Raw genomic sequence first — 21,742 nt, 5'->3', positions numbered from 1 at the left:
ACAAACTAAACCACCCGAATGTTGGTATTGTATTAAACTTTATTAGTTTTTTTTTTTTTTTTTTGGGTAAACAAAAAATAGTTTTTCTTACTTTGAAGGAAATTACATTAATTTCTCTTACCTGTTTTGAACTTTTTCTAGATTTTTATACTTCTGGAAATGAATGGTCACATGAGGATGTACCTTTTTTTTTTTTTTTTAATTTATCAATAATCGAACTTTACTTCTTTCACTTTTATCCCCAAAAAAAAAAGAAAAAAAAAATCGTTACTTCTTTTTGACTTCTATAAGGACTTACAGTTACAGTTTACAGGCTACATGGTTGATGGTGGTACGTTTAATAATTTCGTTTCATATTGGTGAGAATGACAATAAAGAGCCAACGACGGTCAAAACAAAAGCCCCAATCGAATCAAGGCACAGAATTGGCCTAAGCTTGATGGATACTGAAGAACCGAATACCAAATATATAGTAGCGACTCTAGGAAATTTTTTCAGGCTGTTCCTTAATAAGCATAAATTACACAATCTAATAAAAAGAAAATTTTATATATTGACAACAACAATAATAAAAAAACACACAAATACATAAAATTTACAATTGCTTTTTATGAGTTTTCATATTTTGAAATCGTTGCATGATAATCTCATTATCAACGCTACAAGTTACATCTTTTTCAATATACGCAACCAAGAAATCATTCATCCACTGATCTCCCATTCAATAGCGCAGTTCATTCTTTATATATTTCATTGTTGCAAAAATTCTTTCTATTGTTGCAGTAGCAACTGGAAGGGTCAAAGCTTGTTGGAAAATTTCGACCCCTATTGATAGAAACAACATGTTTTAAATCCAAGTTATTAATTAGATTTATTATGAATAAAACTTATTAAAACAAACAAACATCAATATCATGTCAAAATAATATGCAGCAAAAAAGTAAATAAGACAAGATATGATGACCCAAGAAAATCAATGAAACAAACTAGTTTCACAGTAAAAAACTTGGGGGAAACCTTCCCAAAGCAATTCACTATCGTAAAGAGAAGTTTCAAATCTAGTACAAAATCTTTGTTCCTAGACTCTACAATCCTCGTAGATGAACTTACAGCAGAAACCTTCTACCTCTTCAGAACCTTTGAACTCTTCAATATATGAACGCCACTCTTTGATGCATAAATCCCAGTACATGACTAACCAATTGCATGGATTCCAGTACGCGACTTAATCATCAACTAGAAGAAGATTGTTGGCTGCAAAGTTCTTCACTTCATTAACAATGAAGATCAAGAAGCATTTGGTTACAAAACTCTAAGGCGCAAAGACACAGTAGCCTCTTTTAGAGATAATAAGGCATCGGTCACCTTTTGAATGTGTTCTCCTTGTATTTTCCTATGTGATGACCTCTAAAATAAGCCTTATATAGGTCTAGGGTTGTAAGAAAAGAAACCCTACACAAATACATAAGCTTTGCCTGAAAATCAGATTTGAAAATCAAAATTCCTATAACCTCGACAGATAGGAGGTATCGAGAAGGTGTCGAGTTTTAAANTAGCTATCTATCTGCAGCTAGGTTGCACGAACACGCCATTTTGGCGTCGTGTCGGTGTCAGACACGTGTCGGACACCGGAACGGGTACGACTCGCTGGATTTCGGTGTCCGGCGAGTGTCTTTTTTTTTTTTTTTTTTCGTTTTCTCCGACAAGCGCCGACGCGGCGCCGACCACGCTCCGCATGTACGCAGTTCCGACGCGTCCGACATGCCAGCAGTGAAGAAAAAAAATAGAAAATCACAGATTGAAGAAAAAATTTGGCCGAAATCACTCATTTTGGGCTTCTTTCCTCTTAAAAAATAAAAAGAAAAATCACGCCACTGGATCTTCTATAGAGGAGATGAAAAAGAAAGGAAAAAAAACAAAGAAAAAAAAAGAACGAGATGAAGGCATGAAGCAAAGCCGGTGTGAGAGAGAAAATACAGAAGAGAAGAAGAGAAAAAAGAGAAGAAAAGAGAATGAAGAACCTGAGCCACTGAAGATTGAAGAGACGTGGGAAGTGGAACGTTGGAAATGAGAAAAAGAAGAAAAGGGGTCAGGTGAGAGGTGAAGTAAATAGTGTAGGCCATGTGAGTGGGTTGGGAAATGGGAAAAGTTAGTGGAAGGAAACTTTTGCCCAACTTGTTTCTTTATTTACAAAAAGACATTACTAATTATATTTTTAATAAAGTTAAAATATATTTATTTACTTTATTTTATAGGGAAAATCATATGCTTACTTTATTTGAGTTTTTTTTTTTTTATATATAAAAAAGTGTATATATATACACACAAGGTAATATATATAAAATGTTTACCAAAAATATATATATATATATATAATATGCCTAAATATAAAATATAATTAATTATTTAACCGTCGTGTCTCCGCCGTGTCGTGTCCTTATTTTTCAAAAATTGTCGTATCCCCGTATCCGTGTCTGTGTCGTGTCCGTGTCCGTGTCCGTGTCTATGCAACATAGTCTGCAGGTGTTGAGCTATTTGTCCAGCTTTATTGAATAGCTTTTCTTCACTTGTTTCTTGGTCCAATCTTTATAGATTTAATACTAGATTTGAACAACATGTTTCTTAAAGTATTAAACACATCCTAGATCTACCCAAATACAAGTAAAGTGCGTTTTGTCAAATGATTAGCCAATTACATAAAAGAATGACATGTTTTTAACAAATGAACCACATATGTCCCAACAAAGCTAACTTCACAAGCAAATAAACTAATGGATAAGTCTCATGCTTCCTTATGCTCACTAACTTTTCAGCAAGTTCACTAACTCCTTGAAGCTCTAAAAAGAAGTCATTGCTGCGCATATCAAAAATGTAATTCTGCAGTTGAGAGTCAAGTGTCAAAATATTTGTCCCAAGAAAATCAGAGGGATAGAATTTAGCTAGACGTATCAACTTTTCCTTATCGAAAGCCACAAATGAATTACTTGGATTCAAGCAAGCCATACAAAGTAGCAAATCAATATTCGCCCCAGAAAAACGGTTGTTAAGCTCTTGAAGTTGCGTCGTGGCCTCCCACTAACTACAAATATTTCATACATGTTCAAAATAGGAATATCATGTGAGTTATAAAATGAAGTCACTTCAGCCAATAAAGACATCCATTCATTATCTCTGATCACTTGCAACCGTTGCTTAGACACTTTAACAAGATCCATAGCATTTACTATATCTTGACTTTTTTTTTTTTTGCAATGCTATTGACAACTCATCTGTGGTCCCTAAAATGTTTTTCATCAAGTGTAGAGCAAAAAAAAATTCAAAAATAAAATTGACCTCATAATAGATCGAACTTCAACTTTTTGGTCAGAGAGGCCATCTTCTTCAATAATCTAAAGTACATCAACAACAGCAGAGAATATCAAAATCAAATTGAGAATAGTCCCATAATATGATCTCTCAACGTGTATCACTAGTACGTTTAAGATTTGTCTCTTGATTCAAACCTTGCCCACTTCTACATACACCATTCTCTACATCTTCTTTAATTTTGGCAAATTGTGCATCTCGAAGAGCATCTCGTCTCTTACAAGAGCCTCCAACAACAGTTACTAAATTACTAACCACATAAAAAAATTCAGTAATGTTAATGTGATTTTTAGCAACAGCAACAAGTGTCAATTGAAGTTGATGTGCAAAACAATGGACATAAAATGCTGATTTATTCTCTTTCAAAATTAAATTTTTGAGACCATTGATATCACCTTTCATATTACTAGTCCCGTCATAATCTTGCCCACGTAGGTTCGATAAACTCAAATTATGTTCACAAAGTAAACATTCAATAGCATATTTGAGTGACAAAGTAGTGGTACTTGCTACATGTACAACACCAAGGAACCGCTGTATAATAATTCCTTTTTTGTTCACATAACGAAGAACGAGGCTCATTTGTTCTTTCACTGAAATATCACATGACTCATCAACTAATATTGAAAAGAACCCATTGTCAAGATCCTTGATGATGACTTTGGATGTTTTACTTGCAATTGAATTCACAATGTCTTTTTGAATATCAGAGTGGGTAAGCTTGCATTTTTTTCGGAGCGTTCTACAACACTCCATTGATAGATTCATTGTGATCCCCTAAAAATTGTAGAAGCTCAAGGAAATTTCCTTTATCACTTGAACCTTGAGATTCATCGTGACCACGAAAAGCTAATCCTCTGCATAAAAAAAATCTTATGCAATCAACTATTGCATTTGATTGAACCCAATATTCAAATTTATCTTTATTTGATTGCTTAACCAAAACATTTTGAATGTGTTACTTTTCCTTCAGTATATCTGCACTCTTCTTGACAGCTTGGTTATAAGCACTATTAACTCCTTCAACATGGGAATCTAACTTCATAAGCTGATTCCAAAGTTTGAATTCATTCGTTACAAAAATCTCACCTCCTCCTTGCTTACCAACATCTTGCCCAACTAGGTAGCAATAAAAACAAAATGCCGCATCCTTGTCTATGCTATATTCCAACCACTTTCTATTTACATACCATTCAGATCTAAATCGACAGGGCTTTCTAGAAAAATATGATACAGGGTAATTATGAACAAGTTGACAAGGGCCTTTTGTTAAATAATATCTTCTTATTTCATCATGATTATTAGGATGATAAGATAATATCTTTTGTCATAGCCTAGGATCTGAAGAAAGATTTTCTAAGTTAAAGTCAACACGAATTCGCTTAGAAGATGAAGATGAATCGTGCACAGGAAATTAATCTTGCACAGGAGATGAATCTTGGGTACATGGTTTTCTTATTAAATATTTGTCCATAATTCTAGTAAAAGAATAAATAATAAACTATAAGTTCATTTGAAATATTAATAAAATTATTAATTATTGTTGTTTAGTTATTTTATTAATTTGTTTGTCTTTTATAAATTATAATTTGTTATATTGTTGTTTCATTAATTATAAAATTATTAATTGTTATTTATCCTAACATAATTTAATTTATTTGTCTTTTATAATGTATTGGTTAATTTAATTATACAGCTTTAATTATTGTTGTTTAGCGTAACAATAAACTATATTGCTTTAATTTGTTTGTCATTAATTGCACTGCTTTAATTTGTTATATTGTTTAGCCTCTTATGCACATTACACTAAAAGAGTCAGACATTACACATCCCATGTGCAGCACAATAATTAAAGCAATGTAATATGCAGCACATTACACTGCTTTAATTATTGTTTACCCGGCCCCATGAGCCCATGAGCCCATCTGCCCCCTCCCCCCTCAACAGACAAGCATAAGCCTCATGCTTGATGCCCTAATCACAATAGCCAGTTGCCAATCAGAAAATTTCACAATCATAAATCACAATACACATTACACTAAAAGATAATCAGTATCTCACCAACATCAACACACTGACCAACACCAACAGATAAGATAAAGCCAAATTCAAAAAGAAAAGAAAAAAAGGCAAAAAGAAAAATATAAATAAAGCTAATTTGGCCAGCCAATCAAAGAATTCAAAAGAGAGAGAGAGAGTTACTGAGTTAGACTATTAAAGAATAAAGAGAGAGACTCATTCATTAATTTCATTTCACTTTTTCATTTCAATGAGATAAAAAAAAAAAAAAAAAAAAAAGAAAAAAAAAGAGAGAGATTGAGAGAGTTAAAGAGAAAAAGAGAGTAAAATACCTTGAGGGAGCCAAGCACCAAGCACTGAGCACCGAGCACCGGAGCAAAGCGATATGCGATCTGCGATAAGGGGCGAGTGAGCGAGCGACGAGGAGGAGGAGAAAGCTACGGCGACGACGAGTGAGTTGCGAACAACATGACCGTGGGTTTGGTTTTGCTTTGCTCTGTATTGGGGGCTTTTTTTTTTTTTTTTTGATAAACACCTCTGTATTGGAGTTTGTTTTGCTTTTGCTTTGTATAGACTATATTGGGGTTTGGTTTTCTCTATCAGCGACGTGACTGTGGGTTTGATTTCTGATTCTTTGTATTGGTTTTTTTTTTTTTGAGAATCCATGGGTTTGCTACCTCTGTAATCTATTGGGCTCATCTTGGGCTTGGCTCTGTTACAATTTTTTTTTTTTTTTAGATTTCAGTTCAAATTTTTTTTTTTTGGCTTTTTTTTTTCCTTAAAAGTAGAACAGATAATTTTTTTTTTTTTTTTAATTTCAGGGTGTTCCTAATTTTGTGACTGAGGGTGTTCCTAATACAAATTAAATATAATTTTTTTTTTAATTTTTTTTTCCAGATCAGGGTGTTCCTGGGAACACCCTGAGCTATACGTGGCGTGACCACTAGGTAGAGGTTGTAATTTTGAGTTCTGACCCTTGATTTGCATCGCATGCAATAATTTATCTTTTTCTTGAATAATCACATGCCACACCGCAAAACATAAAGAAATTGAGCTGGGCTTGAGAAGTGGTTTCCATTCATAGTAAGTACTTGAAGGTAAAAAATAAATTTTTTAAAAAAAGGACAGGATTACAATTCGAAATTATGGCTCAAATATGAGTTTGGATTGGGTAGAGCCATTTGTATTTTTTTTTTTTTTTAGATGACACGTCACTGAAAATAGGCCATTTTTTTTTAAAATTAAGGGAACCATATGGAAAAACTAATAGACCTTATTTTTTTAAAATTATGAAAAAAAATCTCATTTAAAACATTAAGGACTAAAAGCACTCAATGCGTAAACTTTAAGGACCTATAATGTATTTTAGCCAAAATTAAAACTTTGGCAAGGAACAAGGGTTAGAATAGTTCTGAAATTAACCAAACACCAAGTGCACACTTATAATAATGGAAAAGTTTAGTTACAAAATTGACTACAACCTTACTTAATATCTTTTTATTGAAAGTGAATTTTGACAAATCCACCATTAGATTACATCTTCTCTTTATATCCTTCATGTTAGGTTCTAAGGAATTAGGAACTAATATATTAGAACTTCATTTTGTAATGTTGCCAAACCATGATCAAAACGTTTTAGTCGTGTTTAGACTTGCTCAAAGTATGTGTTTTTATGTAAAGTTGGAATCGAGTTACTGCAAGATTTACTGTGTAAATTTGCCTGGCTTGATCGATCAAAAATTATGCTCGATCAATCGAAAGTTGTGCAGATTATTTTTTCTGCAGAATTTCCAACTTAACCTAAGCCCGTTTGATGTGTAGGGTTTTATGTTTTGTTTTAAGTATAAAAGGGAAAACCCTAGCCACGTTTTGGGGTTGCTCTTTATGCTATGTGTGTGAATCTTCTGTGAGATCTAGAAGTGTTTACATTCACACATACTTAGGGTTTCCAATCTCAAGATTGATGTCAAGAGTTTGGTGATCGATTCAGTTGCAGATTCAGGAGCTTAAAGATACACAAGCGAGAGTGCTTGTACTTGCTAGGAATCAATAAAAGAAGTAGTCTATGGACTTAGAGCTATCATGGGGTCGTGGTAGTAAGTTTTCTGCTCGAGGTAGCAATAGGATGTTAGTGGTCCAAGTCGCTATTGTGTGAACTTCAATTCTTTCATAGTGAATTCAGTTTTACCTTAAGAATAGCTAGATTAAATCCTCCCCATGTTTTTTTCTAGTTTGGTTTTCCTGGGTCATCATATCTTTGTGTTCTTTATTTTCCGTACTTTACATTGATATGTTATATTTGTGTTAACCTAGATCTGTTTAATTTGACTAAATAATCATTTGGCTAATTAACTAGGTTAATCTAGTTGTGTTTTAAGGGGTCTAAAAACATACAAGTGGTATCAGAGCGGGTAACTCTCTTGTTGTAGATCCTTTGATCTTAAAGCTGATCCTTAACCCCGGTTGTCATGGATTCTTGGAAAATCTTTTTGCTAATATGTCAACTTATCTACTTGTCATTTTTTACTCTTGTTGCTTTTATTAAATCTTTCCTTTAGCATCTTGGTATAATTACATGTGATGATAATTATTTGTGTTATACTGCTTTAATCACCTTAAAGGCATGTGATTCTTGTCTTTGGTATTTGGATAGTGGTTGTTCTAGGCATATGACAGGAAATAAAGCTTTGCTTAAGACACTCTTTGAAAGAAATATTGGGACAGTCATGTTTGGAGATGGAAGCAAATCTGTGATCAGAGGCATTGGAACTATAGACATTCGAGGGTTGCCGATTTTTGAAGATGTTTGGTATGTTGATGGGTTGAAGGCTAACTTACTTAGCATCAGTTAGATTTGTGACAATGGATTGAATGTTCTCTTCACCAAGTACGAATGTGAGATACTTGATGGAGGAGGTGACTGTATGTGTATTGGTGTGAGGACAGCTAACAACTGCTATGGTATAACACCAAGTATAAGCAACAAGTGTTTCAGTGCAAAGATTAATCAAGTTGACTTATGGCATCAATGGTTGGAACATGTAAGTCACAAGAAAAATTAAAGCAGATTTCCAAGTGTGATGCAGCTATTGGTTTGCCTAAGTTTGAGAAGATAGAAAAGTGCATCTGTGGACCATGTCAGATGGGTAAACAAGTGAAGTCCAAACATCCGTTTGTAATTGATATTCAAACTTCAAGACCTCTAGAGTTGTTACACAATAATCTCATAGGTCCTACCAGAGTTCTGAATTTAGGTGGAAAGAGGTATATTCTAGTGATTGTGGATGACATTACTAGGTATACATGAGTTGTACTTTTGAAAGATAAAGCTGAGGCTCTTGAAAAGATGATTCATTTGTGCAAAAATCTGTAAGTTGAGAAAGGTACTATGATAGCTAGAATCAAAAGTGATCATGGAAGAGAATTTGAGAACATAAAGCTAGCTACCTACAGCAATGATCAAGGCACACATCAAGAGTTCTCTTCACCCAAGATACCACAACAGAATGGAATAGTGGAACGGAAGAATAGGGTTGTTCAAGAGATGGCACATGTCATGCTACACAATAAGAAGTTGCCCAAATCTGTCTGGGAGAAGCAGTTAACACTTCTTGCCATACACTTAATTGAGTGTATTTCAGACCTGATTCCAAGCAAACTCTATGAACTCTGGAGAGGAAAGAAGCCGGTTGTCAAGTATTTCAAGATATTTGGTAGTGATTGTTACATTCTACATGATAGAGAGAACCTAGAAAAGTTTGATGCAAAGAGCGACAATGGATACTTTCTAGGATACTCTTCCACTAGTAGAGCATATATAGTGTACAATTTGAGAACCAAAACAGTCATGAAGTCTTCAAATGTTGTGATCAATGATGAATTAAGTTCAGAAAGCCATTCAGAAAACACTTCTCCGGTTCAAGAAAAGATCATGGAAGCTGATGATTCACTACTTGATGATTATGTGGGGAAGCATACTGAGGAAGAGTTGCTGTTGTTGAATGATCTATACCATCAAGTTCAGAACCATCAACACTAGTTCATGAAACTCAACAAGAACAGAGTGAGCTTAGTCCTTCATTAGAACAAAAAGGTACCTCCACATCCTTGGTTAAAGGTCCATCTTCTAGAGTTAAGTTGAATCACCCTGCCACAAATATTTTGGGTAGTCTGAATGATAACATGAGACTGAGATCCAAGGCCTTGAATGTAATTACTCACTCATACTATTTACACCAATTCAAACTGAAAAAGGTGGATGAAGCAATTCAAGATGCTGGTTGGGTTAATTCTATGCATGAAGAACTTCATCAATTTGTTCAGAATTATGTGTGGGAATTAGTTCCTAGACCAAAGGAAGTCAATGTGATTAGAACTAAGTGGATCTTTAAGAATAAGTCAGATGAAAATGGTATTGTCATTAGCAATAAATTAGGACTTGTTGCTCAAGGCTACACGCAAGTGGAAGGGATTGATTTTAATGAGACCTTTGCACTAGTAGCAAAACTGGAATCCATTAGGATACTTTTGGCCATAGCAAGTCATCTGAATTTCAAGTTGTATCAAATGGATGTCAAGAGTGCTTTCTTGAATGGCATGTTGCAGGAAGAGGTATATGTTGAACAACTAAAAGGTTTTGTTGATCCTCATAGACCAGATGATGTCTACAAGTTCAAGAGAGCCCTTTATGGTTTGAAACAAGCTCCAAGGGCTTGGTATGATAGGTTAACTACATATCTCACTGAGCATGGTTTCAAAAAAGGTTTTGCAAATACTACTCTCTTCATACGAAAGGATAAGGATTATTTTGTAGTAGCTCAAATTTAAGTTGATGATATTGTTTTTGGTGCTACTAATGATTCTCTTGCTCAATCTTTTGCAAATAAAATGAAGGCAATGTTCAAAATGAGTATGGTTAGTGAACTAAGTTATTTCTTGGGATTGCAGGTGAAGTAAACAGATTCTGAAATTTACATCAACCAAGTAAAGAATGCAGAAATCTAGTCAAAAGATTTGGAATTGACAAGGATGCACATGCTAGAACACGAATGGTTGCAAATGTAAAATTTACCAATGATCCATCAGGTGAGTTTGTTGATGTTACATTATATAGAAGCATGATTGGTTGTCTTTTGTATTTAACTACTAATCTGCTTGATATTGCTTTTAGTGTTGGTATCTGTTTTAGATTTCAATCTAATCCTAAGATTTCACATTTGAATGCTATCAAAAGAATCATTAAATATGTTGGTGGAACTTGTGATTATGGATTATTTTATAGTAAAGAGTCAAATCTATCTCTTGCTAGATTTTCTAATTCTGATTGGGCTGGCAATGTTGATGATAGAAAAAGCATCACTGGTGGGTATTTTTATGTAGGAGCCAATCTTGTTGCTTGGATGAGTAAGAAGCAAAATTCTGTGTCTTTGTCTACTGTAGAGGCAGAATATATTGCTGCTGGAAGTTGTTGTTCAGAGCTTCTTTGGATGAAAAAGCTTTTGAGTGATTATGGGATATCACAAGACACCATGGTTGTTTATTGTGATAATTCTAGTACTATTGATATCTTTAAGAACTCTGTTCAACATTCTAAGACTAAGCACATAGAGATTAGATATCACTTTATTAGGGATTTGGTTGAAAGAAAGATTGTTGCTCTTGAGTAGATCCCTACTGAATGTCAGAATGTTGACATCTTCACCAAACCACTTGATAGAAGTAAGTTTGAGACACTTCGTCAAGTAATTGATGTGATTCTATGTCCCTAGTCATCATTGACTTTCATGGTCCTTGTGTTTTATTGCTCTACTCTTTGTGACCATTTTTCTTGCTGATTTGTTTTCTTTTTTTTCTAGGATTTGCATTGCATAACATTCATACATTTCATTCTAGGATTTTTTTTAATTAAAAAAAAATAAAGAAAAATGTGTTTTGCATTATTTTTCTTGGATTTGAAATCAAGGTTGGCCAATTTATATTTACATAACATGTTTATGTACTTTGTTTAGCTTTGATGAGCTTATTTATTGCACTTTATTAGTTTGAGCTTTGTAGTGCATGTTGTGTGGGAAGATGTTTATAGTTTTTGATTACACAATCTTGATCTTGAAGTCACATGTCTTTTATTATTGGACTTGAACTTTTTGAGAAAGGTGTAAATAACCATCTCACTTCTATTTACTAGCCAATCATGAACACCTTAGTACATATTGTAAGATTTTGTGCTTGAGAAAGTGTAGCACATGCACAAAAAGAACATAAGGTGTAGCCTCGGTTTAAATGCTAAAATTGGTGTGTACATTATTAGGCTATAATAACTTTAAATCAAATAAAATTGGTGTGTAAATTATCCCGGCTATTACTAATAAGTTTCTGATCAAATAAAAATGGTATGTACAATATAAGGCAAATCAAGAAACTTACATGATTGCAAACTTTTATTCTAGGAGATGTGGGAGTTATATAATGTAACTCTTTAGGTGATAGTCTCTTTCAAACTCTATGTGATGAATTTTTGTAGAGATTGTGATTGTTTACTGTTTACATATCACCTCACATGTATCTCAAGTTTTTGCTAGTTACACACACTACACAAGTTACTTTTTGCTAAACTTTGTACATGTTATTGTGTGATTTTGGTTTGGCCAACCAAGTTTGAAAATTTCTTGAGTTTTATGCAAAACATGTTTGTTGTTTGAGAATTTAAGATGAATTGATTGAAAATCTTAATTTTGGGAAAACTGGGTTCAAAACATGTGTTTTTGAAAAGTATTTCATCTCATACTTATGCATTTTATTCATAATATTCAATGCTTTGAGGAGTTTTTTTCTCCAGAATTTCGATCGATCGAATCTATTTCTTGACCAATCGAAATTGTAATTAAAATTTTGGTTAGCCTCTGTCTATTTCGATTGGTGCTCGATTGATGTTGGATCAATCGAAGAATTTTTTATCGATCGAACCTATTTTTTGATCAATCGAAAGTCGTATAGAGAGTTTTTTAAAAACTTTGTTTTTCACATGTTCTATCACTTTCAAACCTTTTTCAAACACTCTTTTCTCTCTCTACTCGATCGGTCAAGGCATCCAACCAATTTTTTGTCATTTTCCTCCGATCTTTTTGCAAGGTTTTTCTCTCCCAAGGTCGGTAAGACCATATTATCCCTCCTTTTTTTCATTTATTTACATGTTTCATGCATATTTTTCATGCATTTAAGGGTGATTTTCGAACCTAAGAAAATTGGGGTTTTTACTGATTTCAATCATTTCTTTCAAAATTGATCATTGGGTTTTTGTGTTGGGATGTTATTAAACTGATCTTTGATGATTAATTTGGTCAATTTTATGATTTGGGAAAAATTTGAATTTCTAGGGCTTGAAACTACCCGAATTGGGGATTTTGTTCAATTAAGTTTTATTTGATGAAATTAGCTTGTTGGATTGATTCATATGATCAATATATTGTGTTATCTATCTTGATTAATGATCAATTGGTCAATTTCTTGAAAATTGTACAAGTGGTTTTTTGAATTTTGGGGTTTTTGATATAATCCTTATGCTCAAGCCAATTTTGTGAATTTAAAGTTAAATTGAACTTATTCTTACTACATTAGAGCATTCATCATTTGCTTATACTGTTCATGAATCATATAGAATTGTTATTTCTATATTTTTGTGCTAACTTACAGTTTACCCTTGGTTTTTTTTTTTTTCCTCTTTCTTTGTCTCTTTTTGGTTCTTTTCTTTGTATCTTGCCTTTTCCTTAGCACCATGCCTAGGAAGACTAGAGCTAATAGGAATGTCTCCTCCTCTTCTGTCCCTTCTTTTGAAAGTGAGAGGTTTCCGAGTGAGAAAAACAAAGAGACGTATGAGAAGCTTAACCTAAAGATGAACATTTAGGCTGAGAGAAAGGTTCTATTAGATGAGCTTAATCCTGAGATTAGGCGTAACTTTAAGCGTAGGGGCTGGTTGCCATTGTTGGATATTTCTTATCCACCTTTGGCTACCCTGATTAGAGAGTTCTACTCGAACATCTCTATCCACACCTATGATTCCAACACTCAAGTTAAGAGTTGGATACGGGGTGTAGAGTACACCATTACTACTTCAGTAGTGGTAGATGCTCTTGGGTGCCTATGGTCTAGTATCCTGTCTACCCTTATAATGAGTCTTCTCCCTTGGATGACATCATGTCTTACATCATTGGGTCTTCTATCCAGTGGGATTCTGATCCTTAGATCACTACTACTGAGCTCATTGAGATTCACTATCCTTTCTTTCGGATTGCTTGTCATTCCTTGTGGCCTATCTCTCACTAGCACACCATTCCTTTGGAGCATTGTGCATTTTTGTATGCCCTTGTTACTGATGCTCTTATAAGCTTTACTCATGCTCTTTTCTTCCTTGTTTATATTCACCGAATTTTGTTACATCTAAGTTTAAATGAGTTTTCGGCATCTGAACCTGTTCACATTATTGCTCTAATAGGTGCCACATTTCTTAGGCAAAGGGTTGCTCAGTTGAGAGCGAGCTCTAAACGTCCTAGGATTGAGTCTTCTAGCATCACACCTCCTCCTCCCTCTTATACAGGTGATACTACGGCTGAGGATTCTATTGATCTTGCTGCTGGTGCTACTATTCCTCCACCTTCTACCTCGGATGATTCAGACATTCGACGTATGTTGGAGACTGTCATGACTGTTCAAGCGGCTCATTGTCAGATTTTGGTGGACATGCTTGATGAGCTTCATGCTTTACGAGTGGATTTGGAGCATGTTAGACGGATGCCTCCGCCACCTTCTTTTAATGATGAGTTTTGATTGCCCTTTGGCAGTTTGTCACAAAAAAGGAGAGTACATTTGTAGAGGATTTTTATTGTTAGGGGAAGATTTTGTTAGTTTGGAGCTATAGAGCTATAGATTGTATCTAGGTGCTTCATTTTTATATTTATCTTTTTTAGCTCATGATGTATTTTGTTTGGGCTGTCTATGATAGGGGGAGATACATTGATTGTATATGTTTCTTGTTTCACATTGCTTATTAATTTATATTTATGAGATTATTCATGATATATGTCTTTATTTTGTGTTTTATGTGAAATCAAGAAGTTATTTTGTTTTACTTGTATTTTCCACACATAAGTTTATGTGTTTGTTGAGTGTTTCAAGAAATATACAGGTTGATTCAGTCATGTTGCTATCTACACTTGCAACTGATAGATGGTGGTAAGGTTGAATTTATTTTGTGGCAATGTTTTGTAATGGGCTGTTTTATGTAAACTTTGAGCACTTTGTTAAGTTTGTGTTTTGTCACAGATTACCAAAGAGGAAGTTTGTTAGGTTCTAAGTGATGGAAATATGCATGTGCGCAGCGAAAAATTAACGAATCTACTTCATTCGATATTGATAAAATGCACTATATAAATTTCAGAATACAAGAACAAGAGAGTGTACCTTGGTGTGGTAAATTTCAAAACAAAGATTGTAAGCACTTGGAATACTTTTAATCTTCACTCCAATTCTACTAACGTCCAAGATGTGTAATATCTTAATCAGTTATATGAATTTGTTCAAGGAAGAACTAGAGAGTGTCCAACACTCACATACACCATTTTATGTAACTTGTTCATCTTTTAAAATTTGTATGTTTCTCTCCTAATAACTGATTATCTAATTGGGCTAGCCTTTTGGGCCTTTTCAATTGGGCTCTAGTATGTGGCTTGAAGTGGGACCAAAAGGGACCAATAAGACACTAGCTTTAATAGGCCTTGAGCTTTTCTGCCAACTCTTGACAAGTCCAAAGTTACTATTAACTATATTTAATACCACTATATAAATATAGTTGCACTCTAGGCCTTATCTATCAATTATATCTCAAGACTTTATTGTATATGCAACCTCTTCATAAAATATTCGTAGTAACACAAAGTCATAAATGTAGACTGCCACTTTGTAGATTACTATATCTTAATCCTTGAGTACCTGGTTTAATCCTTTTAAGTTATTCATCATATATTTATGAAATCCAATTTCATAAATATATATACTTTAGTAATTTCTTACCAAAGTGGTTAGGCCTAACTCTCTGAATAACAAACCTATTAAACTTATCTTAAGGGAATATTTTGTATCTCCATTAAGAGACTATGAATTTCATCTTGAGAATATATGTTTCATCAACGCTAAATGTGGCTGCCCAACATACTGAGGCTTTGACCGTAACTTTAGATCTCACTCCTGATATATCAAAGCAACCTACGCTTCATGATCAGATCCATTATTCTCTCAGGATTAAAAGTTCATGCAAATATAAGTCGTGAGATTTATTATTCATTTAACAGTTATTAGGAGAATAATAAATCTCACAGCGGTCCAGTTCAATATGTCTTAACTCTTAAAACATATCAACATATCAACTAGAAGTCTTCACTTCCATGACCAAGACAAATCATCGTAGTTGATATGTTATAGTCTTCGTAGATGAAATGCCCAATTTCAGCACCAACTGCTATCTATAATTCTAAGTTTACAAAGAACTTGTGATTTATATATTCTGTGACTTTTCACATAAATCACATACTATGCATCTTATGGACTATATGATAATGTCCAAATATTCATGTTACCATTATTTTAGATAATAATAAAACAAATTTATTAATCATAATATTAAGTCATACAAAATGTCATATATAATGTCACACTTGATATCATACATAGCATCATACAATAAGATTTAAGGGCACTAATCCTAATAATCTTCCACTAGCCCTAAAGACTATTGTGCACTAATCTAACTCTCATTCCCTCCAAATGTGACTCGAAAGCCCTTTGAGGCAAGGTTTTAGTAAATGGATTTGCTAAATTATTTGCACTTTCAATCTTTGCTACCACCACACCTCCACGAGCTACAATATCTCGAATGATATGATACTTCCTCTCAATGTGCTTTCCTTTCTTATGATTCCTTAGCTCCACTATTGTCACAAAAGAATGTGATTGGAACTTGCTCCATTCTCATTACACCAAGGTCAGAAAGGAATTTCTTGAGTCATACAGTTTCCTTTACTGCCTTACAAGCAACAATGTACTCAGCTTTCATGGTGGAGTCTACAATACAAGATTGCTTCATACTTCGCCAACTAATGGCTCCACCTCTCAAGGTGAAACACATCCTGAAGTGAATTTTCTGAAATCTAGATCTGATTGAAAATCTGAATCTGTATAGCCAATGGGAATCAAATCCTCACACCATTAAACAAGCATATAATCTCTCGTTCTCCATAGATACTTGAGAATATGCTTTACAACTTGTCAATGTTTTGGTCCTGGATTTGATTAATATCTGCTGACCATGCCAACTGAATAACAAATATCTGGTCTAGTACAAAGCATGGCATACAGGAGACTTCCTATTGCAGAAGCATAAGGAACTTGTCTCATCATATCTTCTTCCTCTTAAGTCTTAGGCTTTTCTTCATCAGATAGAGAAACTCCATGTCAGAAAGGAAGTAATCATTTCTTGAAGTTTTGCATGCTAAACCGTTCTAGAATCTTATCTATATATCCAGCTTGTGATAAGCCTAACATCTTATTTTTGCGATCTCGCCAAAGCTTGATCCCTAGAATAAAGTTAGCCTCACCCAAGTCCTTCATATCAAATTGGCTTGACAACCAAACCTTTACTGATGACATTACCCCTACATCATTTTCAATGAGTAGAATATCATCAACATAAAGCACTAGGAACATTACTACTTTATCTCGATGTCTTTTGTACACATATGGTTCATCAAAATTTTGTTCAAAACCAAATGACTTAATTGCTTGATCAAATCTTATATTCCATGACCTAGATGCTTGCTTAAGTCTATAAATGGACCTTTTCAACTTGCGTACCATATGCTTTTGGTTCTTTGCTATGAAACCTTCCAATTGCATCATATAGATTTCCTCTTCAAGATTGCCATTAAGAAATGCAGTCTTGACATCTATTTGTCAAATCTCATAATCAAAATGAGCAGCAATGGATAAGAGAATTCTGATAGATTTAAGCATTGCTACTGGAGAAAAGGTTTCATCATAATCAGTACCTTCTTTTTGTGTATACCTTTTTACCACTAGCCTTGCTTTAAATGTTTCAACCTTTCCATCTATCCCTCTTTTTTTCTTGTAAACCCATTTGCAACCAACATGTTTAATGCCGTTAAGTGCCTTTACAAGATCCCAAACTTGATCGGAATACATGGATCCAATTCAAATTTCATAGTTTAGACCCAATGATGTGCATCTATACCATTCATTGCCTCTTCATAACTGTAGGGATCTGATTCAGCCTCTTCTGAAATAGTTTCATAAGTTTCTCCTAAACCTATGAATTTTATAGGAGGCCGAACAATTCTCCCACTATGACGAGGCACTTGTGTACTAGACATTTCATGAGTAGTATCTTGTGGTCTATCTAATACAGCCACATCATCCCTAATTTCATCTAGTGGTTGTTTATTTACAAGTTCATTCATTTTAGCCAACACAACTCTACTTCTAGTAGTAAAATTATTTATATAGTCATTTTCCAAGAATTTAGCATTTGTACTAACAAAAACTTTGTTATCTTTACGACTATAGAATAAATAACCCCTAGTTTCTTTTGGATAACCTACAAGCAAACACACTACTGATTTTAGTTCCAATTTATCAGGCTTCCCTTTTAACACATGTGCAGGACAACCCCAAATGTGAAGATATTGGTAAAGTTAAGTAACTTATCATGGACCTAATTATTTCTAAAAGAATCCTATTCCTTCTTTCTGCTACACCATTCTATTGGGGAGTTCCAAGTGCAACTAATTGGGATACAATCCCATTTTGAATTAAGTAATCCTTGAAATCCCCAAGAAGATATTCACCACCACGATCAAATCAAATGACTTTTATGCGTTCACCTAATTGATTCTCAACTTCAGCCCTAAACTCTTTGAACTTTTCAAAAGTTTCGGACTTCCGTTTCATTAGGTACACAAACCATATCTTGAGCAATCATCGGTAAAAGTGATGAAATACTCATAACCTCCTTTTGCTTGGGTTGACATAGGACCACATACATCAAAATGCACTAGCTCTAGCAAATCTTGGGCTCTTCTACCTTTTGCATTAAAAGGTCGTTTGGTCATTTTACTTTCTAAACAAGATTCACAAACTAAAAATTCATCAAAGTCCATGGGCTCTAAGAGTCTATCTTTGATCAGTCTTTGAATCCTATTTGAATTAATATGACCCAAACGCAAGTGCCAAAGATAAGCATCACTAGTAGAAGGAAACTTTCTTTTTAATGATTTCACATGAGAGTTATTATCTAATTCAAAATTATATAACTGCTGCTTATCAAAAGATAAAATATAAAGACCATCCACAATATTGCTTGAACAGGTAAACAATTTATCCTTCTTTATTACAAAATTGTCTTTTAGAATAACACAATATCCATGTTTACCTAAGTAAGTAGCAAAAATTAAATTCCTACGAACATTAGGTACATACAAACAGTCTTCTAATATTAGAACTCTAGATTCAAAACATAAATTATAAACACCAACAGCTACAACCGGAATCCTATTCCCATCAACCAAGGTAAGAAATAACTCTCCTTCTTTAAGCTTTCTGGTCTCCTGGAACCCCTGCAAGGAATTGTAGATATGATTAGTACAACCTGAATCCACACACTAGGAATCCGTGGGATTCTGTACCAAACATATTTCAAGAAGGAATGTATTATTCATACCTTTATTCTTGGTAGACTTAAATATTGGACAATTCCTCTTCCAATGTGCTTTTTCACCACAATGTAAACATTTTCCTTTGAGTTTCTTTCCTTTATCAGCAACCCCTAAGGCAATTTGTTTACCCTCTTGCTTAGTGAAGTCCTTCTTCTTCTTTTTCTTACCCTTGCCTTTCGACTTAGGTTGAGAAGTAGAAGCTTCACCAATATTGGCTTTAACATTGGAAGTACCAAGAATGCCTTCTGCCGCTACCAATTCATTCATTAATTCAGACAATGTATAAATATTTTTGTTCATATTATAGTTAAGTTTGAATTCCTTGAATGATTCTAGTAGTGACTAGAGTATCATATCCACTTGGGATTCTCCATCAATATCGGCACCTAAAACTTTTAATGTATTCAGATTAGAGATCATTGTAAGACAATGCTCTCTCATTGAACTACCTTAAGCCATTTTGGTATTATAAATTTGCCCCATGGTCTCTTGCCTTGCAGAACGGCCTTGCTCACCAAACATCTCCTTCAGACTTAGCATGATGTCTGAAGCTAGTTCTACATCCTGCATTTGATGATATAGAACATTTGAAATAGATGCTAGGATGTAGCACTTGGCCATCTCATTAGATTTCTACCAACGATCATGTCGTTATTTTTCCTCAAGAGGAGCATCTAATGAAAGAAAGCTTGGACATGGTTTAGTAAGCACCAAAGTTATTAATTCCATTCCATTACGGCCGGAATGGCCGAAAAATACCGTTCCAGCAAGTTAATTAGAATGGTATACCCCCTTGTTCCACCTCGGGACAAATTCTGGGTCATTCCGGGTGTTCCGGCCATTTTGGGTGATTTCCGGAAATACCAGCTGAATTTATGAATTCAGCCCGAATGAGTTTCATGTGAAAAAAAATTGACAGAATAAAAGGAAAAATCTTATGAGCCATGGTGAGGAGGAAAAATAAAAGGAAGGATGAGGAGGTGAGAAGAAAAAAATCAAGAGAAAAAACAAAAGGAAAAAGAAGATAAGAAAGAAAAAAAAAATCAAGAAAAGCTCACGGTAATGAGATTTATCATTTATGTATGGTTGTATGCTTACCATGTCTTTGCAAAGACTCCACTAGAACCTAGCTGAGAAGATCTTTGAGAAGTGAACTTTTTTTTTTTTTGAGAAGTGAACTTGAGATGGCATTTCAGACTTTTAGCTAAGTAAGGGGTAGTGTTTTATTTGCTTTATTGAGTTGACCACACAATCCAAGTAATAAGTTAAAAAAGATGAGTTAGTATAAAAAGTAGAAATAGGAAGTTATTGAAAAGACAATCGCGTGGGGTTGGTAATTTCTTGGAAGCTTCATATTTTACAATGCCCAACATCCATGTTCATTTACCAAAAAAAAAAAAAACCCAACTATTCTGATTTAATTTAAAAAAAAAAAAGCCATCTAACTACTTGGATAAGTTGATTAAGATTTCTTTTCAAACCTCCCAATTGAGTTCATTAGTTAATGTAATATATATATATATATATATATTAGTGGGCAATTTCAAAGCAGTATAAAACGGTACGCCGAAATAGGCCGGTACCGAAATATTCCATTCCAATAGACAAATTGAAATGGTCACTGAAACATTATTCATAACATTGGTAAGCACATATTTGTGCTCTTCAGCAGTAAGAACAATGTCCAAATTTCTTTTCCAGTCAACATAGTTAGATCCATTTAGTTTGTTTTAATTAAGAAAAGTTAGAAGTGGGCTAAATGATGCCATGTTCAAATCTGAAAACAATAAACATAAATATAATAAGTAAACTGGACATTATCAATTTAGCATATAAACATATAGTATAGAACCTTAATAAAACCATAATATAATATATGCAACGACAACCCAATCCTGCAATTAATATTCCTCGGAAGTGAGGTCATACCAATTACTATGATCAAACGAGAATTATTCTCATTATTAATACTATTATGGTAACTCTTACCAAACAAAAATAATTTGCCACTTTTCCTTTAGCCTCTGAGTAATAATGACATAGCTCCGAAGGGAGGTTAACATTACACTTAGTCTAATGTACACCATTGTCTAGAATCAATGTGAATCACCAAGTAACTCCACGGAAGCGAGGTCGTTCTCAATGTAAAAACACACTTCATCCATCATTAAGAAGTTTAACTTGTAGTACCAGGAATTAAACACCCTCCGAAGGGAGCAAGGCATATACGCCAAGGCGAGGTGCTTAATCACACTACTATAAACTAACAATGAAGGCCTTGAGATCCAACCCGTTTATCTCTCTCCCACTAGATATTTTAAAATAAAGGTTTTTAATTTTGAAACATGCATAATCTAATTACACATAGCCTTGCTCTCTATACATGTGAGAACACTTAGAAAAAATTTCTGATTTTCTTTCTTTCGATCGATCGAATGTGCCCCTCGATCGGTCGAAAAAAATTAAAAAATTCGAACTTGACCACTTGACTTGTTCAATCGATACTAGATTGCCTCTCGATTGATCAAAAACAAATTTGATCAATCGACTAGCAATCGAAATCAATCTATTTAAAAAGTCTA

General features: G+C 34.0%; 1 protein-coding gene across 1 annotated transcript; it reads right to left on the bottom strand.

Moving 5' to 3' along the window:
• Positions 1–3,456: 3,456 nt before the first annotated feature.
• LOC112027227 (uncharacterized) lies at positions 3,457–8,164 on the bottom strand. Its single transcript, XM_065775964.1, has 4 exons — positions 8,000–8,164; positions 5,266–5,340; positions 4,161–4,300; positions 3,457–4,108 (listed from the first exon to the last, which is right to left on the bottom strand). The coding sequence occupies exons 1-4, from the start codon at positions 8,162–8,164 to the stop codon at positions 3,457–3,459; spliced, it is 1,032 nt and encodes a 343-aa protein (XP_065632036.1).
• Positions 8,165–21,742: the final 13,578 nt, after the last annotated feature.

Source organism: Quercus suber, unplaced genomic scaffold (assembly GCF_002906115.3).
Source record: "Quercus suber isolate HL8 unplaced genomic scaffold, Cork oak 2.0 scaffold_124, whole genome shotgun sequence".
NCBI classification, from domain to species: domain Eukaryota; kingdom Viridiplantae; phylum Streptophyta; class Magnoliopsida; order Fagales; family Fagaceae; genus Quercus; species Quercus suber.
The sequence above is the reverse complement of the archived record's forward strand: the minus strand, read 5'-3'. Positions and strand labels throughout refer to the sequence as shown.

What these genes read in the sequence shown, in the direction of transcription:
- LOC112027227 (XM_065775964.1), bottom strand. Translation starts at nt 8,164, where the DNA reads ATGTCTATAGTTCCAATGCCTCTGATCACAGATTTGCTTCCATCTCCA. An exon ending in AAGAATCACATGCCTTTAAG is followed by an intron (nt 5,341 to 7,999) that starts GTGATTAAAGCA and finishes TATTGTGATTAG; the next exon opens with GGCATCAAGCATGAGGCTTA. An exon ending in GATAAAGGAAATTTCCTTGA is followed by an intron (nt 4,109 to 4,160) that starts GCTTCTACAATT and finishes GGAGTGTTGTAG; the next exon opens with AACGCTCCGAAAAAAATGCA.